The sequence below is a fragment of the Sinocyclocheilus grahami genome, unplaced genomic scaffold (genome assembly GCF_001515645.1).
Source record: "Sinocyclocheilus grahami isolate Dianchi unplaced genomic scaffold, SAMN03320097.WGS_v1.1 scaffold423.1, whole genome shotgun sequence".
Classification (NCBI taxonomy): domain Eukaryota; kingdom Metazoa; phylum Chordata; class Actinopteri; order Cypriniformes; family Cyprinidae; genus Sinocyclocheilus; species Sinocyclocheilus grahami.
This window is the reverse complement of record NW_015505602.1, coordinates 159,102-180,538: the sequence shown is the minus strand read 5'-3', so window position 1 is coordinate 180,538 and position 21,437 is coordinate 159,102. Positions and strand designations below refer to the sequence as shown.

The window sequence follows — 21,437 nt, the reverse complement described above, 5'->3', positions numbered from 1 at the left end:
CCTGCCTTCGCGGAGAATGCCAGAGATACTCGGTAATGGCGACAGGTTTGGTAAGTAAAAAAAAAAGTTGTTGAAATATTACCACGAAACGAAACGGTAATGTCAATGAACTTTATTTTGCGTGGCTATTTTAGACGGTGACGGTTGAGGCCGCGGGGAGCAAAAAGACTGTCATTCATTGTTTCGATCAATGAAAGGAAGGACTTGATGTACCGTGTTTCAACTTGTTGACATTCTTTTGTTTACAGCTCCCACTGTTGACATTAAAGGTTCATTTTTAAGCATTTATCTTCATTATTCTACGTCGATCAAACATCTGAGAGCTGGGAGGTCTGTATAAGATGTGGTTTGATTAAATACCGCAGTTGTTAATGAGTATTTGGCGATTTTTATTCAAACAAAGACCTTCGTATTGTTGCAACAGCCGTATTGAAGTTATTGTTCTCGTGTTCAGCTTTAACAACGACAATATTCGTGGTAAAATATCAGTTATAAACCAAAACATCTATGCACTTCCGTCTGTTTTGCTTTTGTTTGTTCGCGAGTGCAGAAAAATCGTATTTTCTTCCTGTGTGGAAAAACTGAAACCAAAAATGGCCACAAATAAAGCTTTCCGCTCATAAACACGGACGTATCTTCGATCGGATCGAACGGGGGGACTTCCATCGGCGATTCTCAAAAGTTGTGGAGGATTTTCTAGCGCAATCTATCGCTGTTATTGATCCCCCGTTGTTACGCAGTTATGAATGAATGAGCTGCGCTGCGCATGCGCCAAGTCCCAGAAAGTTTATAAACAAGCCTTGCGTGCAATGCGGGTCACGTGACCACGCTTCACAGAAACGGGCCTCAAACAAAACGCGACGACATTTGCTTTATTAAGGATGCGAGCCTTGATGGCTCTCGTTTAATTGTGAAATGAATGTTACCAGTGCTCAACGTGATCGAACAGTGGCCAAGAACATATTGCACAACAGGCTACCCAACAGAACATTTGTTGTTCCAGTGTTTACTTCTGTTGTCCCTCATTCATTCATTCATTCAATACAAATGCATACAAAGTAAAACCTGTGCAAGTAAGCTGGTTTGGAAATCACCTACCCGTTTTGCTTTCACTTTAACGCTTCTCTTGCATTCACAGCCTGCCCAGCTGACATGTTATAATATGGTATGGGAAGTGAAAACTCAGTCGGTCCCTCAGAGAGTCCAGGAAGTCCAGACACAGAGCTCAGGTATGGATGAGGCCTTCGATCTGCTTAAATGCAATGAGCGCCTGCCCTCCTCACCTGGCTGCCCTTCTAACGAGAGTCACATGGAGTACGGTAATTAGATTTACCACTCATGTTTTCTTCTGAAAGGGTTTTTGATTTCAAATACTATTTGCAATGACAGTTTCGGTCTCTGCAGATGACCTGCCTGAGCTGCAGGAGGTGCAGGATGACCAGTCGACCCCGGGTGTGTTCCAGGTGGCCCCGGGTGTGTCGCATCATGAGGAGGGGCCCGTCGAAGGCCGGAGCTCCAGGCCTGAGGGCAACGTTTCACACACAAACTGGCTGACCGAGCTGGCCAACATCGCCACTAGCCCTCAAAGCCCCCTGCTCCAAAACGCCCCACACAACCGGTCAGGAAATCCTGGCATTTATACAATTGCACATGAATGTAAATTGCACAGCTCGGACTGTACTGATGATGCATTTTCATTGCAGGTCTTCTCCTGTCCACATCTTCTCCAGCAGTAGCAGTTTACATTCCTACGCTAGACCCCCTCTGTCTTCCAGCAGCGCCCCCAGTCCCGCCCGCAGCCACATGAGAGAACGCCGCCGCACCAGGGTACCGCCGCGGGCCTTTACAAATGCAAACACTTATAATGGGATTTCATGAATGGCTTAAGAGTTTTTGAGAATGTTATGTGCTGCTGTTATCAAGATCCAGAATAAACTTATTGCCACACTCGCCAATGGTGAGTGAACTGAGAAAGTTTGCCATCCATGAAACATTTATATAATTATTATTATTAATCTAATTAATAGCAAATTACATTTGGATACATTTGGCTTTGAAAATACCCCCAAAAATTATTTAAAGCTATTTTTGTGTTAAATGAGAAAGTATTAAGTAGACATTACAAATAGTAGCTTTAGAAAGAAATATTTTATTTGATTTAACATAAAATTTATTACACATAAACATTTAGGCTACAGCGGCCTAACATAAATGGAACATAAAAGAAGATGATTTGAGAAACATCTGTTTTTTTTTTCATTCATGCAATGAAAGTCACTGGTAACCAGAACAGCTTTGTTACCAACAGTCTTCAAAATACCTTCTTTTATGTTCCACAAAAGAAAGTTAAGTCATTCAGGTTTGAGTAAATGATGGCATATATATATATATATCTCAGCCATTTTGTCATTTACAGCATATCAGTGTAAATTTAATATAATTTATATACTATTATAGTATTTCTATTTTTAATTAGGTTTTATTTTTATAGCTTCAGTTTTTTATCAAGGTTATTTTAGAATTATTTATATACTATAATTTTTATTGATATTTTGAATTGGCTTTTATTTTTATATTTTCAGGTTTCATTTGAATTTAATATTTTGTAATTTTGTGTGCTTTTTGAAATTTGTATTAGTTTTTATTTATTTAACTTTATTATTTTAGTTTTAGTTTGTTTTTCATTTTTATTTATTTCCAGTTAGTAATCGTAGTGCTTCAACTTAAATTTAATTCAGTTGGTTGCCAAAGCAACATGATGTCTAATTTTTTTAAACGCTTTTCAATCTAATACTTATATTTCATTTATTTTAGCTTTATTTCAATAAACAAAAATGTTCTGAATAGTTTTAGTTGTCCTTAACTGTAATAACCTGGTTTTCATTTCAATTTTATTAATATTGATTTGCTTTTATTTATTTAAAAATATTTCTGTTTAGCCTTATTTAAATGTTTTTATTATTTGTATATATATTCTTTTATTTTTTTTCATTTCAGCTTTATTTGAACTAATTTTTATAATTAAAAATATTTCTGTTTAGCCTTATTTTATTTCAGTTATAGTAATTTTAGTTCTTAAACTTATTTCAGTTCATTTTCTTTTTTCCAGTTTTTTTCATAACATTTATATTTTGTTTAATTTCAGCTTTATTTCAATTAGCGAAAACTAATTGTAATAGTTTTAGTTAGATAACATCCATCATTCTTACAGTTCGACTGAAAGCATGCATTATGTTGCGGTTCCTAATAAAGTTAGCGGCCACATGGCGCAGTAATCTTATTTAATGTTAATTTTAGACCCTGGCTGAGAGTTAAAGAGTAAATAGCATATAGTACATACTTTTGAGGCTGTTTTATGTGCGTTTTACAGGCCAGCAGTGAGTCAGAGTCAGGCATTTTCTGCATGTCATCTCTGTCCGATGATGATGACCTGGGATGGTCCCATTCCTGGCCCTCCACTGCCTGGCATTGCTTCCTGAAAGGTAAAGACACACACAGATAAAGTGTTCCCAAAAACTTGGGAAGAAAATAACAGCTGATATTGTGATGGAAGTTTTGTTGATCAATGAGTTCAAGAAATGTGGTGAACAGCACCTTCTGCTGTTACAAATGCAGAGCAGCAGGAGTAAAAGGGGAAAACAGGCGTGTCTCTGGGTCACAGGAGGGCCAGCGATTCCTCAGAACAAATTCTGGTCCTCACACCCTCGGCCTGGAACATGTTTGTTTCTTACATAACTGTATTGAAGTTTTATTTTAACAAAAGTGTTTAGCCTTACCTTTTCTGTTTTTTGATATATGGAGATCTCTTTTCAAACACTTGTCTCTGTCTTTTTCCTCCAGGAACACGTCTACGCTTCCACAAAGGTCTGAACGTGGAGTGGCAGGATGCAGAGGACGTGATGGAGTCGGATGAAGATTCAGATGACGAGGGAGGAACACAGTCCAACCCAATGAAGGTAATGATGTACACATCAGTCAGATGTCATTCTTTCACCTTTTAAAGGAATAGTTCACTCAAATTTTAATTTACTGAAAACGTACTCATCCTCAGGTCATCCAAGATGTAGATGAGTTTGTTTCTTCATCAGATTTGGAGAAATGTAGCATTACATCAGTTGCTCACCAATGGATCCTCTGCAGTGAATGGGTGCCGTCAGAATGAGAGTCCAAACAGCTGATAAAAACATCACAATAATCCACCTGATTCAGATGAGATCATTTTTTGGATTCTTATTCTGACGGCACCCATTCACTGCAGAGGATTCATTGGTGAGCAAATCTGACGAAGAAACAAACTCATCTACAACTTGGATGGCCTGAGGATAAGTACATTTTCAGCAAATTTTAATTTTTGGCCAAACTGTTCCATTAATGAATTCATCAAGTAGTAACTTTTTAAAAATGCATTGAAAAATCTTATTGCCAAAGTAATTTAAGTTTGTTTGTCTCGCAGAGTTACGGCTCTGATGGGCTAAAGCTGGTGGTCTTTGAGGAGAGTGTGTCTTTCGGCCAGTCTGTCCTGAAATTAACCTTTGACCCTGGTTCCTCTGAAGCAGGGCTTCTGACCGCTGAGTGCTGTTTGGGCCATCCGTTTTTTGTGAAAAATAAAGGTAAATGCAGAAGTATGTTTCTATGCAGTATCATTAAAAGATAAATGAGATTTGGGAATTTTAATCTAATCTGTGCACGCGTGTTAGGGTGGTCTTCTTTCTATCCGAGCCTTACTGTTGTACAGCACGGCATCCCCTGCTATGATATGGAGGTTGGAGACTTGTGTCTGCCACCAGGACACCGCGACGCCATCAACTGTGACGACTCAGTCGTTTTTGACACTTTTAAAAGGTATCAGTGTTGTTATTGTTAACGACAACTAACACTATTAATAATAGTTTTCATTAATAAAGCTGAAATAGAATACAATAAATAAAATGAGAATAACACAAAATGTTTTCTTGATAATTAACTGAAATATGTATGAAATAAAAAGTTGAAGTACTAAAATTGCTAAAACTAAAATTGAAAGACAAATTAAAGCTAAATAGAAATATATATAAAAAACGAATAAACAATCACAAAATCACTAATAAAATTCACAATAGTACATAGAATTACTCAAATTTAAACTAAAATGAAAATGGAAACTAATAATTTATAACAAAAAATAAATTCTGAATATTAATATCACAATAAAATATAAATAAGAGTAAAATAACACTGGGAGGTGAAATCAAACAAGTATTTGGTGAATCTCTTGAAAACATGCCCAGGTCACAATTAACTCCAAAATCAAAAGAAAAAAAATGAAAGCCTACATTTTTCAAACAGGCAGTCGGGGTGATTCTCATTACATAATATAGTAAAAATGTAAAAAATCAGAACAAATTAAACACAACAGAACAAACACTACCATAATGTGAAAAACACTTCGTATTACTATTATTTTTTTTTCTTCACATTAATGTTGAGATTATGGTCATGAGAAATTGCATGGCTAATTGTCAAAATGATTTATTTAAGCAAAATGTATTTTTTTTGTTTTTGTGTAATATAAGACCTAATTTGCTACTTGTTAGCAACTTAGAGTCTCTTATTTATTTTGTTTAGTTTTAGTCCTATTAGTATTACTATTATAGATCCTATTATTTGTATAAATTATTAATAATAAAAAAAATATTGAGCAATATCATCAGAGATAAGATGATGATTGGCTTCAACTTACTGTGTTTAAGATGTTGACTGTTTTCTCACCCCACACAGTTATGACTTCACCCCTCTCGACTCTTCCGCTGTGTATGTTCTGAGCAGTATGGCACGCCAGCGTCGGGCATCCCAGTCCAGCGGGGGCGCTGTGAGTCCCGATTGTGACAAACTCGAGGCCCTCGGCTCCTCCCATCACTCCCCCAGCAGCAAATCACAGCGCAGCCATGCCTCAGGAAGCTCTGGAGCCACACCCACAAAGTGCAAGCGGCCAATGAACGCCTTCATGCTTTTTGCCAAGAAGTACAGGGTGGAATATACACAGATGTACCCCGGCAAAGACAACAGGTGTGTGGATGTGCTGCGAGCAGACAGATGAATGGTTGCATTGGCTATGTTGCAAAACCTGGTTTTTGTTAATTGAAATAAAGCTGAAATCAAGTAAATAGTCTTATTTTTTCATAGAGCAGGAAAAACCATTTGGCCAAAACAAATCTATTGTTACATAAACATGCTGTCTACCTTTAGAAACAGTTTCAACTGCCACACAGTAGTGTAATATGTATTTTATACTTCAGAAGTGAAATTTGTCCGGTTGTTTGGGTCTTTCTCTTTAAGTGAGGTTTCCATGTCTAATTTACTCAGAGCCATCAGCGTGATTCTGGGTGATAAATGGAAGAAGATGAAGAATGAGGAGAGGAGGATGTACACCATGGAGGCCAAAGCTCTGGCCGAGGAGCAGAAACGTCTCAACCCTGACTGCTGGAAACGCAAGAGAACAAACTCGGTTAGCATTTTTTAATTAGCATGATTATTGTTAATTTTGGGAATCTGTTTTTGAAAGAAAATGGAAGCTCGATTTTTTTTATAAAATAAAAAAGGTAATTGCAACTTTTTCACAGAATTCTGAGTTTACATCTCGCAATTTTGACATTTTTCTCAGAATGTTGAGTTTAGATCTCACAATTGTGATGTTTTTCTCTGAATGTCGAATTTAGATCTCACAATTGTGACGTTTTTCTCTGAATGTCGAGTTTAGATCTCACAATTTTGGCGTTTTTTTCTCTGAATTGAGTTTAGATCTCACAATTTTGATGCTTTTTCTCTGAATGTTGATTTCAGATCTCACAATTTTGACATTTTTCTCTGAATGTCGAGTTTAGATTTCAAATTTTGATCCTTTTCTCGGAATTCTAAATTTAGATCTCACAATTTTGACATTTTTCTCACAATGTTGAGTTTAGATCTCACAATTGTGATGTTTTTCCTCGGAATTCTGAGTTTAGATCTCACAATTGTGATGTTTTTCCTCGGAATTCTAAATTTAGATCTCACAATTTTGACATTTTTCTCAGAATTCTGAGAAAAATGTCAAAATTGTGAGATCTAAATTCGACATTCAGAGAAAAACATCACAATTGTGAGATCTAAATTCGACATTCAGAGAAAAACATCACAATTGTGAGATCTAAATTCGACATTCAGAGAAAAACATCACAATTGTGAGATCTAAATTCGACATTCAGAGAAAAACATCACAATTGTGAGATCTAAATTCGACATTCAGAGAAAAACATCACAATTGTGAGATCTAAATTCGACATTCAGAGAAAAACATCACAATTGTGAGATCTAAATTCGACATTCAGAGAAAAACATCACAATTGTGAGATCTAAATTCGACATTCAGAGAAAAACATCACAATTGTGAGATCTAAATTCGACATTCAGAGAAAAACATCACAATTGTGAGATCTAAATTCGACATTCAGAGAAAAACATCACAATTGTGAGATCTAAATTCGACATTCAGAGAAAAACATCACAATTGTGAGATCTAAATTCGACATTCAGAGAAAAACATCACAATTGTGAGATCTAAATTCGACATTCAGAGAAAAACATCACAATTGTGAGATCTAAATTCGACATTCAGAGAAAAACATCACAATTGTGAGATCTAATCTCAGAATTCTGAGTTTAGATCTCACAATTTTGATGCTTTTTCTCTGAATGTTGATTTCAGATCTCACAATTTTGACATTTTTCTCTGAATGTCGAGTTTAGATTTCAAATTTTGATCCTTTTCTCGGAATTCTAAATTTAGATCTCACAATTTTGACATTTTTCTCACAATGTCGAGTTTAGATCTCACAATTTTGATGTTTTTCCTCGGAATTCTGAGTTTAGATCTCACAATTGTGACGTTTTTCTCTGAATGTTGAATTTAGATCTCACAATTTTGACGTTTTTTTCTCTGAATTGAGTTTAGATCTCACAATTTTGATGCTTTTTCTCTGAATGTTGAATTTAGATCTCACAATTTTGACGTTTTTTTCTCTGAATTGAGTTTAGATCTCACAATTTTGATGCTTTTTCTCTGAATGTCGAGTTTAGATCTCACAATTTTGACATTTTTCTCACAGTGTTGAGTTTAGATCTAAAATTTTGATGTTTTTCTCGGAATTCTGAGTTTAGATCTTGCAATTTTGACATTTTTCTCAGAATTCTGAGTTTAGATCTCACAATTTCGTTTTTTTTCTTCTCGGAATTCTGAGTTTAGAACTTTTTTCCCCCACAGAATTAATTGACTTTTTGATCTCACAAACAAGAAGAACTTTTCTTTTCAGAATTATGAGTTTATATCTACAATTCTGACAGTTTTTTTTCTTCTCAGAATTGCTAGGAAAAAAATCCAAATTGTGCGATATAAACGGCGAACTTTGAAAAGTCAGAATTGTGAGGTAAAAATTAGCAGTTTTTATTTATTTATTTTTTGTTCCATGGTGGAACCAAGCTTCCATAAATTGGTGATAGGTCATGAAAAGTTTGAAAATGATTATTAAAAAATATTCCTTTCCATTTCGCTAGGGCTCTCAGCAAAACTAGGCTAAGGATTGTCACAGAAAAAACATGAACTGGACAGCAGGAGACGGACACCGACACACATTCTCTCGAAAGAATGATAAACCGCAACTGTGATGCTACACGCACTTGCTTTAGGAAAAAAAAAAATGTAGAAAAAAAATTGCTCATTACAACGACACATCTTCACGAGAAGAATTGCGAAAGAGAAATTACATTTAAAAATTATATGGACGAAAGGCAAATCATATGATTATATACAATATAAAATGTAATCTAGTCAACTAACAGTGCTTATGTATTTTTCTTATCCTTTCAAAAACAATGAAAATGCCTTACTCTTCCAAAGCAAGACAACGCTCAGTTCTTCTATCAGGTAATTTTGTATTTCTAGGCTTGAAAGGTGCAACCCTGTGGTGCTATTTTACTGAGGTCGAAGGAGCGATATTATACAAATAATGTCTATTTTTAAATGTAAAAAGGGGAAATTTAGATGTTAGCTTGTTTTTTCAGCTGTTCATTTTAATTGTATTAGTATAACTCAACTTAATTGCACAGACTCAAATGTATTGCAAATAGACGAATGATGTTGAACTGCATATTCGTCGATGTGCTGAAAGGGGTTAAATTTCACATGACGCCAGTCCAGCCTAGGCCATATTCAGTGCGTGTCTGCGTACCTGTGTGTGTGTGTGTGTGTGTGTGTGTGTGTGTGAGTGTGTGATAGTCTATCCATACGGCCATATTGTACATGGATAGAGTCCCACACACAAGCGCACGAGTACAAAGACACACATGTTGTCACATACAGCACTTCAGGGCCATGCCTTTACTGTAAGTGTTCTTATTTTTGCACTTTATATTCATATATAACCTTATAAACCAATAAATGTATACAAGCTGAAATGTTGTGTAAAAACATATATATATCTTGATAAGATGTATCCTTTGACACAATCATGGCCAAACTGAGCAACTGAGTGTTGTGCTTTGTGTGTTTGCCATTAGATTGCATTACAAATACATTTTGTTAATATTGTACAGGTCCACGTTCCCATCCATTTCCATTTCTTGCACAAACTATTCTTGTATCATATTATAAATAAAAATTTTAAACTCGCTACCCTAAACATTTGCAGCCTTCGTTTTCTTGTCGTAAAAAAGGTTCAGGGGTCATATGATGTTGCTTAAAAGAACATTATTTTGTGTATTTGGTGTAATGAAATGTGTTTATGCGGTTTAAGGTACAAAAACACATTATTTTCCACATACTGTACATTATTGTTTCTCCTCTATGCCCCGCCTTTCTGAAACGCTTCGATTTCTACAAAGCTCATCGGTCTGAAAAGCGAGGTGTGCCCTGATTGGCCAGCTATCCAGTGCGTTGTGATTGGCCGAATACCTCAAGCATGTGACGGAAATGTTACGCCCCTCACCATACTGTGATGCTGCCCTGTCCGGCCGGAGCGACGAGACAAAAACATTAAAACCCATTATAAACGAGGCATTTGTTGCATCCAGTGGGGACATAATTATGGATTATAATGACTTATACTGTCTTTTTACGCGTTGCGTTGCATCGTGCCACATAAACATAAAACCATGTCTGCATTTGTGATCGGAGAAATGACAAACAAGCGCTACTCTACACTGCCCAAAACTTATACAGATCTTCTTTATGCACCAAGAGCTTGTAACACTCCAAAGAGAAAGGAAAACTTGAAATCGCATCATATGACCCCTTTAACGCTGGAATAAATAATAAAGTACACTCTATTTAGAAAGTATAGCCACAAGAGGTAACATTTTACCTGTGACTAGAGTGATAAATGGCTTAGTAACACTGATTTATAATATCAGCATTAGTGCTTAAAGTAGCCTAATCATGTATACCGTATAAAAGATTCGTAAGGTAATTTTTTCAGGTGTTTTACCTGTATTTTGAATTTTGCACTTCATTGTGTTGTTTTATAGTTAACAGTAAATTTACAGGACAACGTCCTGGCAGAAAATTGACCATACTTTAAAAAAAAAAAAAAAAATTTAATATGGATAAGCACATTCCTTAATCTTGGTTAATATAATTTATAATAGTGTACAAACTGAATATATATTTTTCAAAATAGTGTCATACTGTAGATGTCAATCCGATCAAAAATGAATGTGGTCCGAGATCAGGGCCCCTTGACTTTTTTGTTTTGCACTTTATTATAAATAGCATTTTATTAAAAGTTTTAAAAGTTTAACTTTAATAAAAATACCAGTCCCATAGACTTCCATTATAAACGCAATCTACATTTATTTTACAAACTGAAATCAATTATATTCCGTGGTCAATGACAGCAAGTTGGCTTGGTTTCAAACAGCACTGTATCCTTGTTTAGAAATGAATAGATAAAGTTAACGCTCCAGTCAGAGATTTGGTCACGGTATCCCTGGAGGCTCTCCAGACATCAAAAGAAATGTTCATTAAAAAGATGAGTAAAATCTCATGAAAGTGCAGAAAGTGTATAATGCGGTTTTTGTGTATAACCACCAGGCGGCGCTCAAACACAATAGGCCTACATGCTAAATAGCGAAAATTATATACTAAATCTAACGTTAGAGTCCTTATCAGCTTTCTGATTCTTAAATAGGATAATTATTGATGTTAAACATTAGTAAAAGCAAAAGTGGAACTGAAATTTCTGAATTTTTGACAGCTTGGAGATGGAAAGAATACAGAGTGTCAAATATCAGTAGCAAATTATGACACTAATCGATAAAGCAACACCCATTTGGTATAAATATTATGTCAAATGAACACATATCAGACATTAGCACAGCTTTTCACGTGTGTTTTTCAAAGACAGCTCTGCTCCCGAACAATTTAAACCCTTCAATGTCGGAAAACACTAAAATGCCTTCATGAAATTTAAACGATGCAGTCTGAACTGTACGCCTTAGTGCACCTTTTCAGTTTCAGGAGCATTTAAACAGGACAAAAATACATATTCCAACAGAATTAACAGATATATCCACACATATAACTAGATTTTAACTTGCAAAAGTCAAAGAACACTGGCAGCACAAGTTCATTGTTTAGAATTCACTGCAAGCTAAAACCGTTAAACTCTTACTTGATCTTGACAAACTGCATCATTAGAAAGATTTAAGACTCCAGCTTCAATATTTGACCACTGTTTATGATCAAACTTGGTTGCAATGATAGTAATTTCTTAATTTATGTCAGAGAAGCACAATTATCATGCAAAACCAGTCTGTAATTTTTGACGTTTTGGATAGAATACAAGCGCACATTCATATTCAGTCACATCTACTCCATTTTATGGACTTTAAAGTAAGTCTAAGATTTTTGTTCAGCCATTTTATCTTTAATTTTTATATCATAATTATGGTTTTATCGCATAGTTTTGAGTTTTTATGTCATAACTGTCATATTGTGGGCTTTTTATCTCAATTATGACATATCAATTTTGACTTATAATGGCTTTGTATCCCAATCTCAAAGACTTTTAATTTGTACTTTTAGTCATAATTTAGATTTATCATCTTAGTTATGACTTAGTATGTCAATTTCGACACCTCAGTTATTATAATTATGGCTTCTTATCTCATAAGTTCAATGTTTATGTCATAATTTTGTCTCACAATTATCACTTAGCATCCCATAATTTTGGCTTTTTATATCATCATCACTTAGTTTGTCATAAATTCAACTTTTTATCTCATAATATTGACTTTTTATGTTGGACTTTTAAAAAATCTAAGTTATGACACAGTTTGTCAGTTTTTATTTGTAATTATGACTTTGCATCTTATAATTTGGGCTTTTTATCTAATAATTATGACTTGGTATTCCATCATTTTTTATATTATAATCATCACTTAATATGTCATACATTCAACTTTTTATCTCATAATTTTTTTGGGTCATATTTAGGACTTTATTTTCTCAGTTTTGACTTAGAATTATGGCTTTGTATTTCATAATTTAAACTTTTTTGTGTCAATTTCATCATTTTATCATAATTATGATTTAGTATCTCATAATTTGGGCTTTTATCTCATGATTATGACATAGTATCCCATAATTATGTTATTTTTATATATACTGTATATTATAATCGTCACTTAATATGTCATAAATTAAACTTTCTATCTCATTTTTTTAAAAACTTTTTTTTGTCATATTTAGGACTTTATTTTCTCAGTTCTGACTTAGTATGTCAGTTTTGACTTAGAATTATGGCTTTGTATTTCATAATTAAACGTTTTAATTAGGGATGCACCGATATGAAAATTTTGCCCGATACCGATAACAGAAAAAATGAGCATTTATCGGCCGATACCGATATGGTGGCCGATTTATCGTGCATCCCTAGTTTTAATGACAATTTCATCTTTTTATCTCATAATTATGATTTAGTATCTCATAATTTGGGCTTTTATCTCATAATTATGACATAGCATCCCATAATTGTTATTTTTTCATATTTTATAATTGTCACTTAGTATGTCAAATTAAACTTTTTATCTCATAATTTTGACTTTTTATGTCATATTTTGGACTTTTTTCAGTTATGACTTAGTATGTCAGTTTTGAGTTATAATTATGGCTTTGTCTCTCATAATTTCAATTTATGTCAATTTCACCTTTAGATCTCATAACTATGATTTAGTATCTCATAATTAGGGCTTTTTAATCTCATATTTATCACATAGTATGTCATAAATGTAACTTTTTTCCCGGCCATTTTTAATCATCTGCCAGTCTAAGTCAGATCACATTTTTCGGTAAGGATATCAGGACAGTGTGAGAGATGCACGGGAGTATCTTCATCTGTTTGCAGTGTGCCTCTATTTGCTTTCTGAGCTCGGTGTGTTGACCCACTGCGACTGTGAGCCGAAGCACACCACGGCCTTGTGCTCCACATTCCTGAAACTCCTCCAAATCACAGACACACTGCAGCATGTTTCCGCAGTGCCACTTTTGGCTGGCAGCTCGGGCTCTTTGGGGCCTCACTGTGATAGTGACAGCTCATGTTTATGCATGATGTGGAGCTCCCCAGCGCTGAAGCAGAGCACTGATGAAGTCATGCGAGCCCTGTGACGTGCGATGCCTGGTGCTGCGACCGAGCGTGTCCTCTCGTCAAGGACTGGGAGCAGACAGGAATAGAGCCCAGAATGAGGAGCAACATTAAAGAAGACAGTTCAAATCAGCAGCTGTCACCGCGCGGCCAATAATAAACTTGTTTGAGAGCTGATGTGGTTAGCATTTAAACCGAAACAGCCAGTACTGATCAAAATATTAATATAACAAAACACTGATCACATGCAATATGGCTAGCACATCTTTTATATGAGTTATTTTCATTTTCTGAAGGAAATCTGAGGGGGAATTCACTAAAATGATCCTAAAATATCAATTTTAAATAATCATCTAGCAGGTGAAAATCTTGCTCAACAAAAAAACTAAATCATTTATGTCTGGAGAACAAATGATGACATTGAAGTCCATTTCCGCCACACAAGAAAAAAAAAGTTTCGTAATTATAATTCATAGAATTATGAGATATGGGTCATAATTATACAACAAGTCATAATTACAGCAAAAATTAATAATTGACAAAAATGGGCAATTATGAGATTAAAAAGTCAATTATGACAAAAATGACATGTCTTAAGTATGACTATTTATATCATAAGTTTGACCTTTATGTTATAATTTAGTGTCATAGTTTTAACCTCAGTTAAAACTTAGTACGTCAATCTTAACTTATAATTACAGTTTCATATCTCATAATTTCAACTTTTTATCTCATAGTTATGATTTGCAACATAGGCTCATTGGAAATACTTGCTTCTACCTACATTTCTGCGAAACTCAAAAAACGTACCTATACACACGAATCGCTGCAGTTTCCAGTTGAAATGAACACTAGAGGCAGTAAAACTCCAACAACTTTTTTTCCTTTTCACACAAAATATGATTTGCAGGTCCACGCAGTTTCGATTAATAAAGCCCAAATTTCTCATAATTACTTGAGGAATATTATGTTATGAATTCAAAACAATTTTTACATGCTGCGAGACTTGAAAACTGATACTTTTGAACATTGTCATCACATATTCAGCTTCATATGCATGAGTTTTCTAATTCAGTAGGTTTGCTCGGTAGCTCACGAGATACGGCGCTGCACTTGAGAGATGAAGATCTCCAGTATGAACCCCGTGAAACTACGGTTCGACAAAACAGCTCAAATCTGCACAAGGAAGTTAAAATAGCATGGCTGCATCAACATACAAATTTTATATCACTTTTGCATTTGTTAACACTATCGGGTAGGTTTAGGGTTGGGTTTGGTATAGGGGCTATTTCCAACACGACAGAGCGTTAACTTTTAACGACACTCATTGGATATTTGAATTATGAACCACCGCAATACGTACCTGAAGCAACGTAATACAAACACAGCAATACGTGCCAATATCAACATAACAAAAACGTTCCAGGGTCAAGTACTGAACCCGTGTTTTAGTGCCACTCACTGGGCGTTTCAGAAGAAGAAGAAGAAACTGGCGTGAAACATGCAGCAAGGTACGTAATAACGCTGCTACAGAAATGTATTTAGAGGCACGTATTTCGAATGAGCCTGGATTGATGATTTAATATCTCATTTTGACTTTTTATCTCATAATGATGACTTTAAATGTCATAAATTAAACTTTTCTATCTCAAGCATGTATCTTTTCGTCATAATTATGAATTTCATTTAATTTTTACTTTCTACAGTCTCATGACTTAGAATCCCAATTTTATCTTTTTATTCCCACTTTTTACATTTTATTTTATAATGTTTATGCCATAATTGAGATTGTTGTCATATTTTTGACTTTCTAATCTCACAGTTAAGACTTCGTATGTCAATCTTAAATAGTATGGCTTCATATCTCATAATTTCCTCTTTATCTCATAGTTATGATTTAATATCTCATTTTGACTTTTTATCTCATAATGATGACTTTAAATGTCATAAATTAAACTTTTCTATCTCAAGCATGTATCTTTTCGTCATAATTATGAATTTCATTTAATTTTTACTTTCTACAGTCTCATGACTTAGAATCCCAATTTTATCTTTTTATTCCCACTTTTTACATTTTATTTTATAATTTTTGTCATAATTGAGATTGCTTTGTCATATTTTTGACTTTCTAATCTCAGTTAAGACTTCGTATGTCAATCTTAAATAGTATGGCTTCATATCTCATAATTTCCTCTTTTTATCTCATAGTTATGATTTAATATCTAATTTTGACCTTTTATCTCATAATGATCACTTCAAATGTCATAAATTCAGCTTTTCTATCTCAAACATTTATCTGTTCATCATAATTATGAATTTCATTTAATTTCTACTTTCGACTCTCACACGTCTTAGAATCCCAATTTTATCTTTTTATTCCCACTTTTTAAAATTTTATCTCATAATGGTCACTTCAAATGTCATAAATTCAGCTTTTCTATCTCAAACATTTATCTGTTCATCATAATTATGAATTTCATTTAATTTCTACTTTCGACTCTCACACGTCTTAGAATCCCAATTTTATCTTTTTATTCCCACTTTTTAAAATTTTATCTCATAATGTTTGTCATAATTGAGATTGTTTTGTCATATTTTTTACTTTCTAATCTCAGTTAAGACTTAGTATGTCAATCTTAAATAGTATGGCTTCATATCTCATAATTTCCTCTTTTTATCTCATAGTTAAAATTTAAGCTAGTTGCTTAGAATTGTACCTGTTTGTCATAATTATGAATTTGTGCCATTATTTTGACTTTTTATGCCACAATAAACACAGCTTATGACATAATTATGATTTACCAAAGCATGCTTCTTTGTCTTGTGTGGCGGAAATGGGCTTCCAAAAGATGACGCACATGCTGAACTTTAGTGTTAAAGGTTTGTACAGATCACTAAGTGCAAGTATGAGCAATAGTATTCATTAAACTAGCAGTTATTTGCATGACTGAGGCCTTCCAGTGCACTTCAGTTCACACGGACTTCAGGCTGTCACCGTTTCACTGGCAGCCCTCATTACGAATCTGCTCTTCTGAGAGGAGCAATGTGTAGAACAAATGACTAACAAAATGAACGTTTAAAGATGAAGTGTGTATGTATGTGTGTGTGAGAGAGATGTCAGTGGGTGCGGCTGGCTAATCAGAGCCTGCATCTGCACACAGACTTCTTCATTAGAAGTAATTACACCACTGTAATGGGAAGCGAGCGAGAGAAGGATCAGATGAAGTCTATGTGCTCCGCTTAACAATGACAACAACTACTGGAGTCGGTGTTTGTGTTTACTGTATGAATAATTTGCTGCCCAGGATGTTTTAGTGAAAAATGGCTAGTTGTTGAATGTCTGAATTCACAAATAAATCTACATCCTGTTCTGTTGTAAGTCTTGCGTAGATGAATGTGTACTAGTGGCCTAACGTCTCGATTTGCAACTTATTCGGTCCACGATTCAGCTTTAGTTTGTTTTACTTTAACATTTTAACACTTTAACCATTTACAGGTGGTTTATCTGAATTAGATTGCACATGGGTACCTGTGAATACTTGCACAGAAAACAGAAAAAAAGACAAAAACAAAACAGAATATATTCTAGAAGACATCTGATGTCACTAACCTGTCAAACTTTGGCAAATCCAGCGATTAGTTCTTCTTCAAAAGCGCTCGCTGTATCAAGTGACAATTGGCACATTAAATAGTGTATTTCAACACACTTGGCCTGTGGTGCGGATCGAATCCTCTGCACATCTCTGTCACTGTCAGCCTCTTCAGAGTCAAATTGCAAGAGCCAATCCAGCCCATTGATGTTTAAATGCTTGAACAGGGTTAGAGACCACTGTCAGAGATAACAGACAGAGAGAGAGCAAGCTTAGGCAGAACAGAACGGATAAAGAGCCAAAGAAGTAGAAAAAGGATTTACTCCCTCTGATGGGCAGACAAGAGGAGATAAATAATTTTCAGTTCCCGGATTTCATTCTTTTTTGCTTCTCTTGATGCCTTTGTCAATGTCTTTCTCTCTGTCCAGGAGTAACTGGGAAACTGAGACACATAAAAAAATTAATTATAGCTCTTATATATATACTCCCAAAGGTTTGGGGTTAGTAAGACTGTTTAATGTTTTTGAATTAAGTCTCTTATAAGCTCACCAAGGAGGATGCATTTATTTGATCAAAAATAGATGCACTAAATTTGGGGTAAGATTTTGAAATATTTTTGAAAGAAGTCTTTTCTGCTCACCGAGGATACAGTTTATTTGGTGAAAAATGCAGTAAAAACAGTACAATTCTGAAATATTATTACAATTTAAAACAACTGTTTTCTATTTGAAAATATTTTAAAATTTATTGCTGTGATGCACAGCTGAATATTTAGCATCATTACTCCAGTCTTCAGTGTCACATGATCCTTCAGAAATCATTGTAATATGCTGATTTGCTGCTCAAGATGAACATTTATGATTATTATCAATGTTAAAAACAGTTGTGCTGCTTCATATTTTTGTGGAAACTGTGATATGTTTTTTTCAGGATTCTTTGATGAATAGAAAGTTAAAACTATACTGTGTATAAGGTATATACAGTATACATAAATGTAATAAATGTATATACTGTAACTTTTGATCGATTTAATGCCACTGCTGAATAAAACTAATCAAATCTAATAAATAATCATGCAATAAATTATAAAATAGCATATTAACATATTATTACCACAGGCCAACAATCATCATAACTCAATCAAATTCCTAGGATAGGATCCCGACTGCCTTTTATTGAGGATCAAGCATTCAAACCCAGGCCAAGAACTCACATTATATTCATTTAAATATAAATTTAATAATTACTCATTTAAATGTAATTTACTAGGCCACATATATCCAGCGGATGACAGCAGTTTTTCACCTGCTGAAAATTCATAAACGAGCGCGCTAATTAAGACTGTGACCTACATTGGCAAAGATCAACCACAAACACTCATTTCCTGGAGGAAATGGCCAAGGTGATGCCATATTTTGCCCTATAGCAAATTTATTGAAACGATTACGAACAAACGCAGGAGTTGCATTCATTAGCGATTACCCGTAGATGAACTGCTGGCGAATCTTAATGAGGATGTTGAGAAATCTGTCTCTTTCAGTCACATCACTGTTAATCTTCTCTTGCGTGATTACTCGCATCGATTCCACGCAAACAACGGGCCGAGATACGATCGTAAACAAGGACCACCGGACAGGTGATGGATGGGGAAATAACCAGCAGAGATGAGACAAGGATTCAACACGATGTTAGTCCATGTGCTCTCACAGAGAGAGAGAAAAAACTGAGCCAAAGGCAATAAAACTTAGTTGGCTCTTATTTTAAAGTCATATATTCCAGTAATAATTAAACGCTGACTCTGGACAGGATGTGTCAACAGCGTGTTTAACACCCAGATGATGAAGCACAGTACAGACACCCATGATAGTATTTTCGTAGTGGTTGTGTTTGCAGAACGATGCATGTTATAATCAGAGGTGTAAAGAGTACCTAAAAGCCATACTTGAGTAAAAGTACAGATATCTTACAGTGAAAATTACTCCACTACATGTTACAAGTCACCAATTCTAAAACAACTTGAGTAAAAGTCTTAGAGTATCTGATTTTAACAGTACTTAAGTATTTTACTTATACTAAATATAGGCTCAAAGGTACACTAGTCAAAGAGACATGCCAGTGAAAAACTGTATCGTTGTGGAGAAGCTGCGGAAAACAGGCAGAGGCAAGAATCTGTGTGCAGGTATTTCATGGAAAAACTAGAACAAACAATAAGGCAAAAACCAAAGGGAACAAAGAACATAATGACTGGCAAACAGACAACCATTACATTCAACAACTCACAAGGAACTAAAGAAACACTAGGGCTATATAAACACACAGGGGGCTAACAAGCTTAACAAGATAAGGCACACCTAGGGAAACTAATCAAGGGGAACCAATGAACAAACGGACTACAAACTGATTTCTCATATATAAAACACCTGTGATTCACAAATACTTGCTAAGGAACTCGCATTCACATAAATTAGCCTTGTTGACAAGTTTGGGTGAGTAAGGGCAAAATGCACAAGATGCAGTACTTTCAGTGACCTGTAATAGGCAGTATCACACCTTTTGTAGCAGAAATAAACTGCTGCAGAAAAAGCTAGGTCCATGCAAAATGTAATGTGTAACTGCAACACTCATTTCAAATGTAGTGGAGTAAAGAGTACAGATACACTCACTAAACAAAGAGTGACAGCTTTTTAGTGGTTATGAGCACTCTTTACAAGCTTTCTGGTCAATAATCCACTTAAAATGTAGCCTAGAACTTTGTTTTTCGGCCACACACACGTTGCAAAGTTTGAATAAATGCATATTTACAATTTAAGCACTTAACCAAAATAAGTAGGCTATTAATAAAATAAATAACTAGAGAAGGCTGATTATAATCAGCTTGCTCCCATTTAGTGAGATAAGCCTACTCCTCACCTGAATTAAAAAAAAAGCTCTTCGTCGTCAGTGATGCGAAGACAACGTTTGAGCGTGTACACGCAATATCTGAGCGAGAGCAGAGACAATTCATAAAAGAAAAATATTTAAAAGCACACGTCCAATTTTGTGTGAGTGAAGGAAATCCGCTTGGGAGTGGAGAGATTTGTCCTCGCGCACATGGATCGCGTAACATTATGCGCTCTCGACATTGTCATTAAGATCACACTATAGAAACCACCTAAAATTAAGTATAAATAAGAGAAGAAAGCGGCCCTAGGCAGCTGCCTACACATGCCAGGATCCGCCACTGCCAGATGCAGTTAGAAATTTACTAAAAACTATCGCAAGACATCTGGTAGGGGGGGCACCTGGGGTGGCCAGCCAAATTTCAGGGGGGGCCGGTGCCACCCTTGGCCACCACGTAGACACGCCCTTGATCCTAGGTGTATATGACTTTCTTCTTTCAGACGAATCCAGTGGGAGTTATATAAAAAATTGTCTTTGATCTTTCATGGCACTCAGCGGGTGTTGCATGCTTCAGTCCAAAACAAGTTAAATAAAAAGCGCCCATCCATTTAAAAAAGGCCTTCTGTAGCGAATCGATGCATTTTTGTAAGAAAAATATCCATATATAAAACGTAATAATCACTTTAATGTAGCTTGCGCTCACTGTTGTAAAGGGAAGCAGTTCCGGGCGGATGACGTATGAGGTCGGTTTTGCGCATGCGCCGCTCAGAAGTGACGCGTACGCGGAAACAGCGGAGAGATCAAAACAAAACAACGGTCACTAATTAGAAGTACAAAACGAGGATTTGTAGAGAAGAATGTTGGAGGATTTAGATATCAGCCAAGAGGAGACTGGTTTTCCTTTGCTAAAGTAAGGAAACTTTGCTCCTGTTAACAAACGTTGGTTTTCACGAGACTCACCGGCGCATGCGCAACGCTGACCTCAGAGGTCATCCGCCCGGAACTGCTTCCCTTTAGTGAGTGCAAGCTAAAGTGATTATTACGTTTTGAATATGGATATTTTTCTTACAAAAACACATCGATTCGCTACAGAAGGCCTTTGTTCACCCCCCGGAGCCGTGTGAGACACTTTTTTTTATGGATGGGCGCTTTTTATTTAACTTCTTTTGGACGGATGCATGCAACACCCGCTGAGTGCCATGAAACAGCTTGAAAGATCAAAGACAATTTTTAATATAACTCCGACTGGATTCGTCTGAAAGAAGAAAGTCATATACACCTAGGATGACTTGAGGGTAAGTAATTTATGGGCTAA

General features: G+C 35.3%; 1 protein-coding gene across 1 annotated transcript; it reads left to right on the top strand.

Moving 5' to 3' along the window:
* Positions 1–9,685, top strand: LOC107551418 (HMG box-containing protein 1-like). Its single transcript, XM_016233005.1, has 11 exons — positions 1–50; positions 1,139–1,319; positions 1,405–1,618; positions 1,704–1,827; positions 3,371–3,482; positions 3,841–3,956; positions 4,454–4,610; positions 4,698–4,842; positions 5,758–6,045; positions 6,343–6,484; positions 8,569–9,685. Exons 1-11 carry the CDS (start codon positions 36–38, stop codon positions 8,584–8,586), a joined length of 1,512 nt encoding a protein of 503 aa, XP_016088491.1. The 5' UTR covers positions 1–35; the 3' UTR covers positions 8,587–9,685.
* Positions 9,686–21,437: the final 11,752 nt, after the last annotated feature.

Bases quoted from the DNA above. Each gene is read 5' to 3' on its own strand.
- LOC107551418 (XM_016233005.1), top strand. The intron at 4,843-5,757 runs GTATCAGTGTTG...CACCCCACACAG, and splicing joins GTTTTTGACACTTTTAAAAG to TTATGACTTCACCCCTCTCG. The intron at 6,046-6,342 runs GTGTGTGGATGT...TAATTTACTCAG, and splicing joins TACCCCGGCAAAGACAACAG to AGCCATCAGCGTGATTCTGG.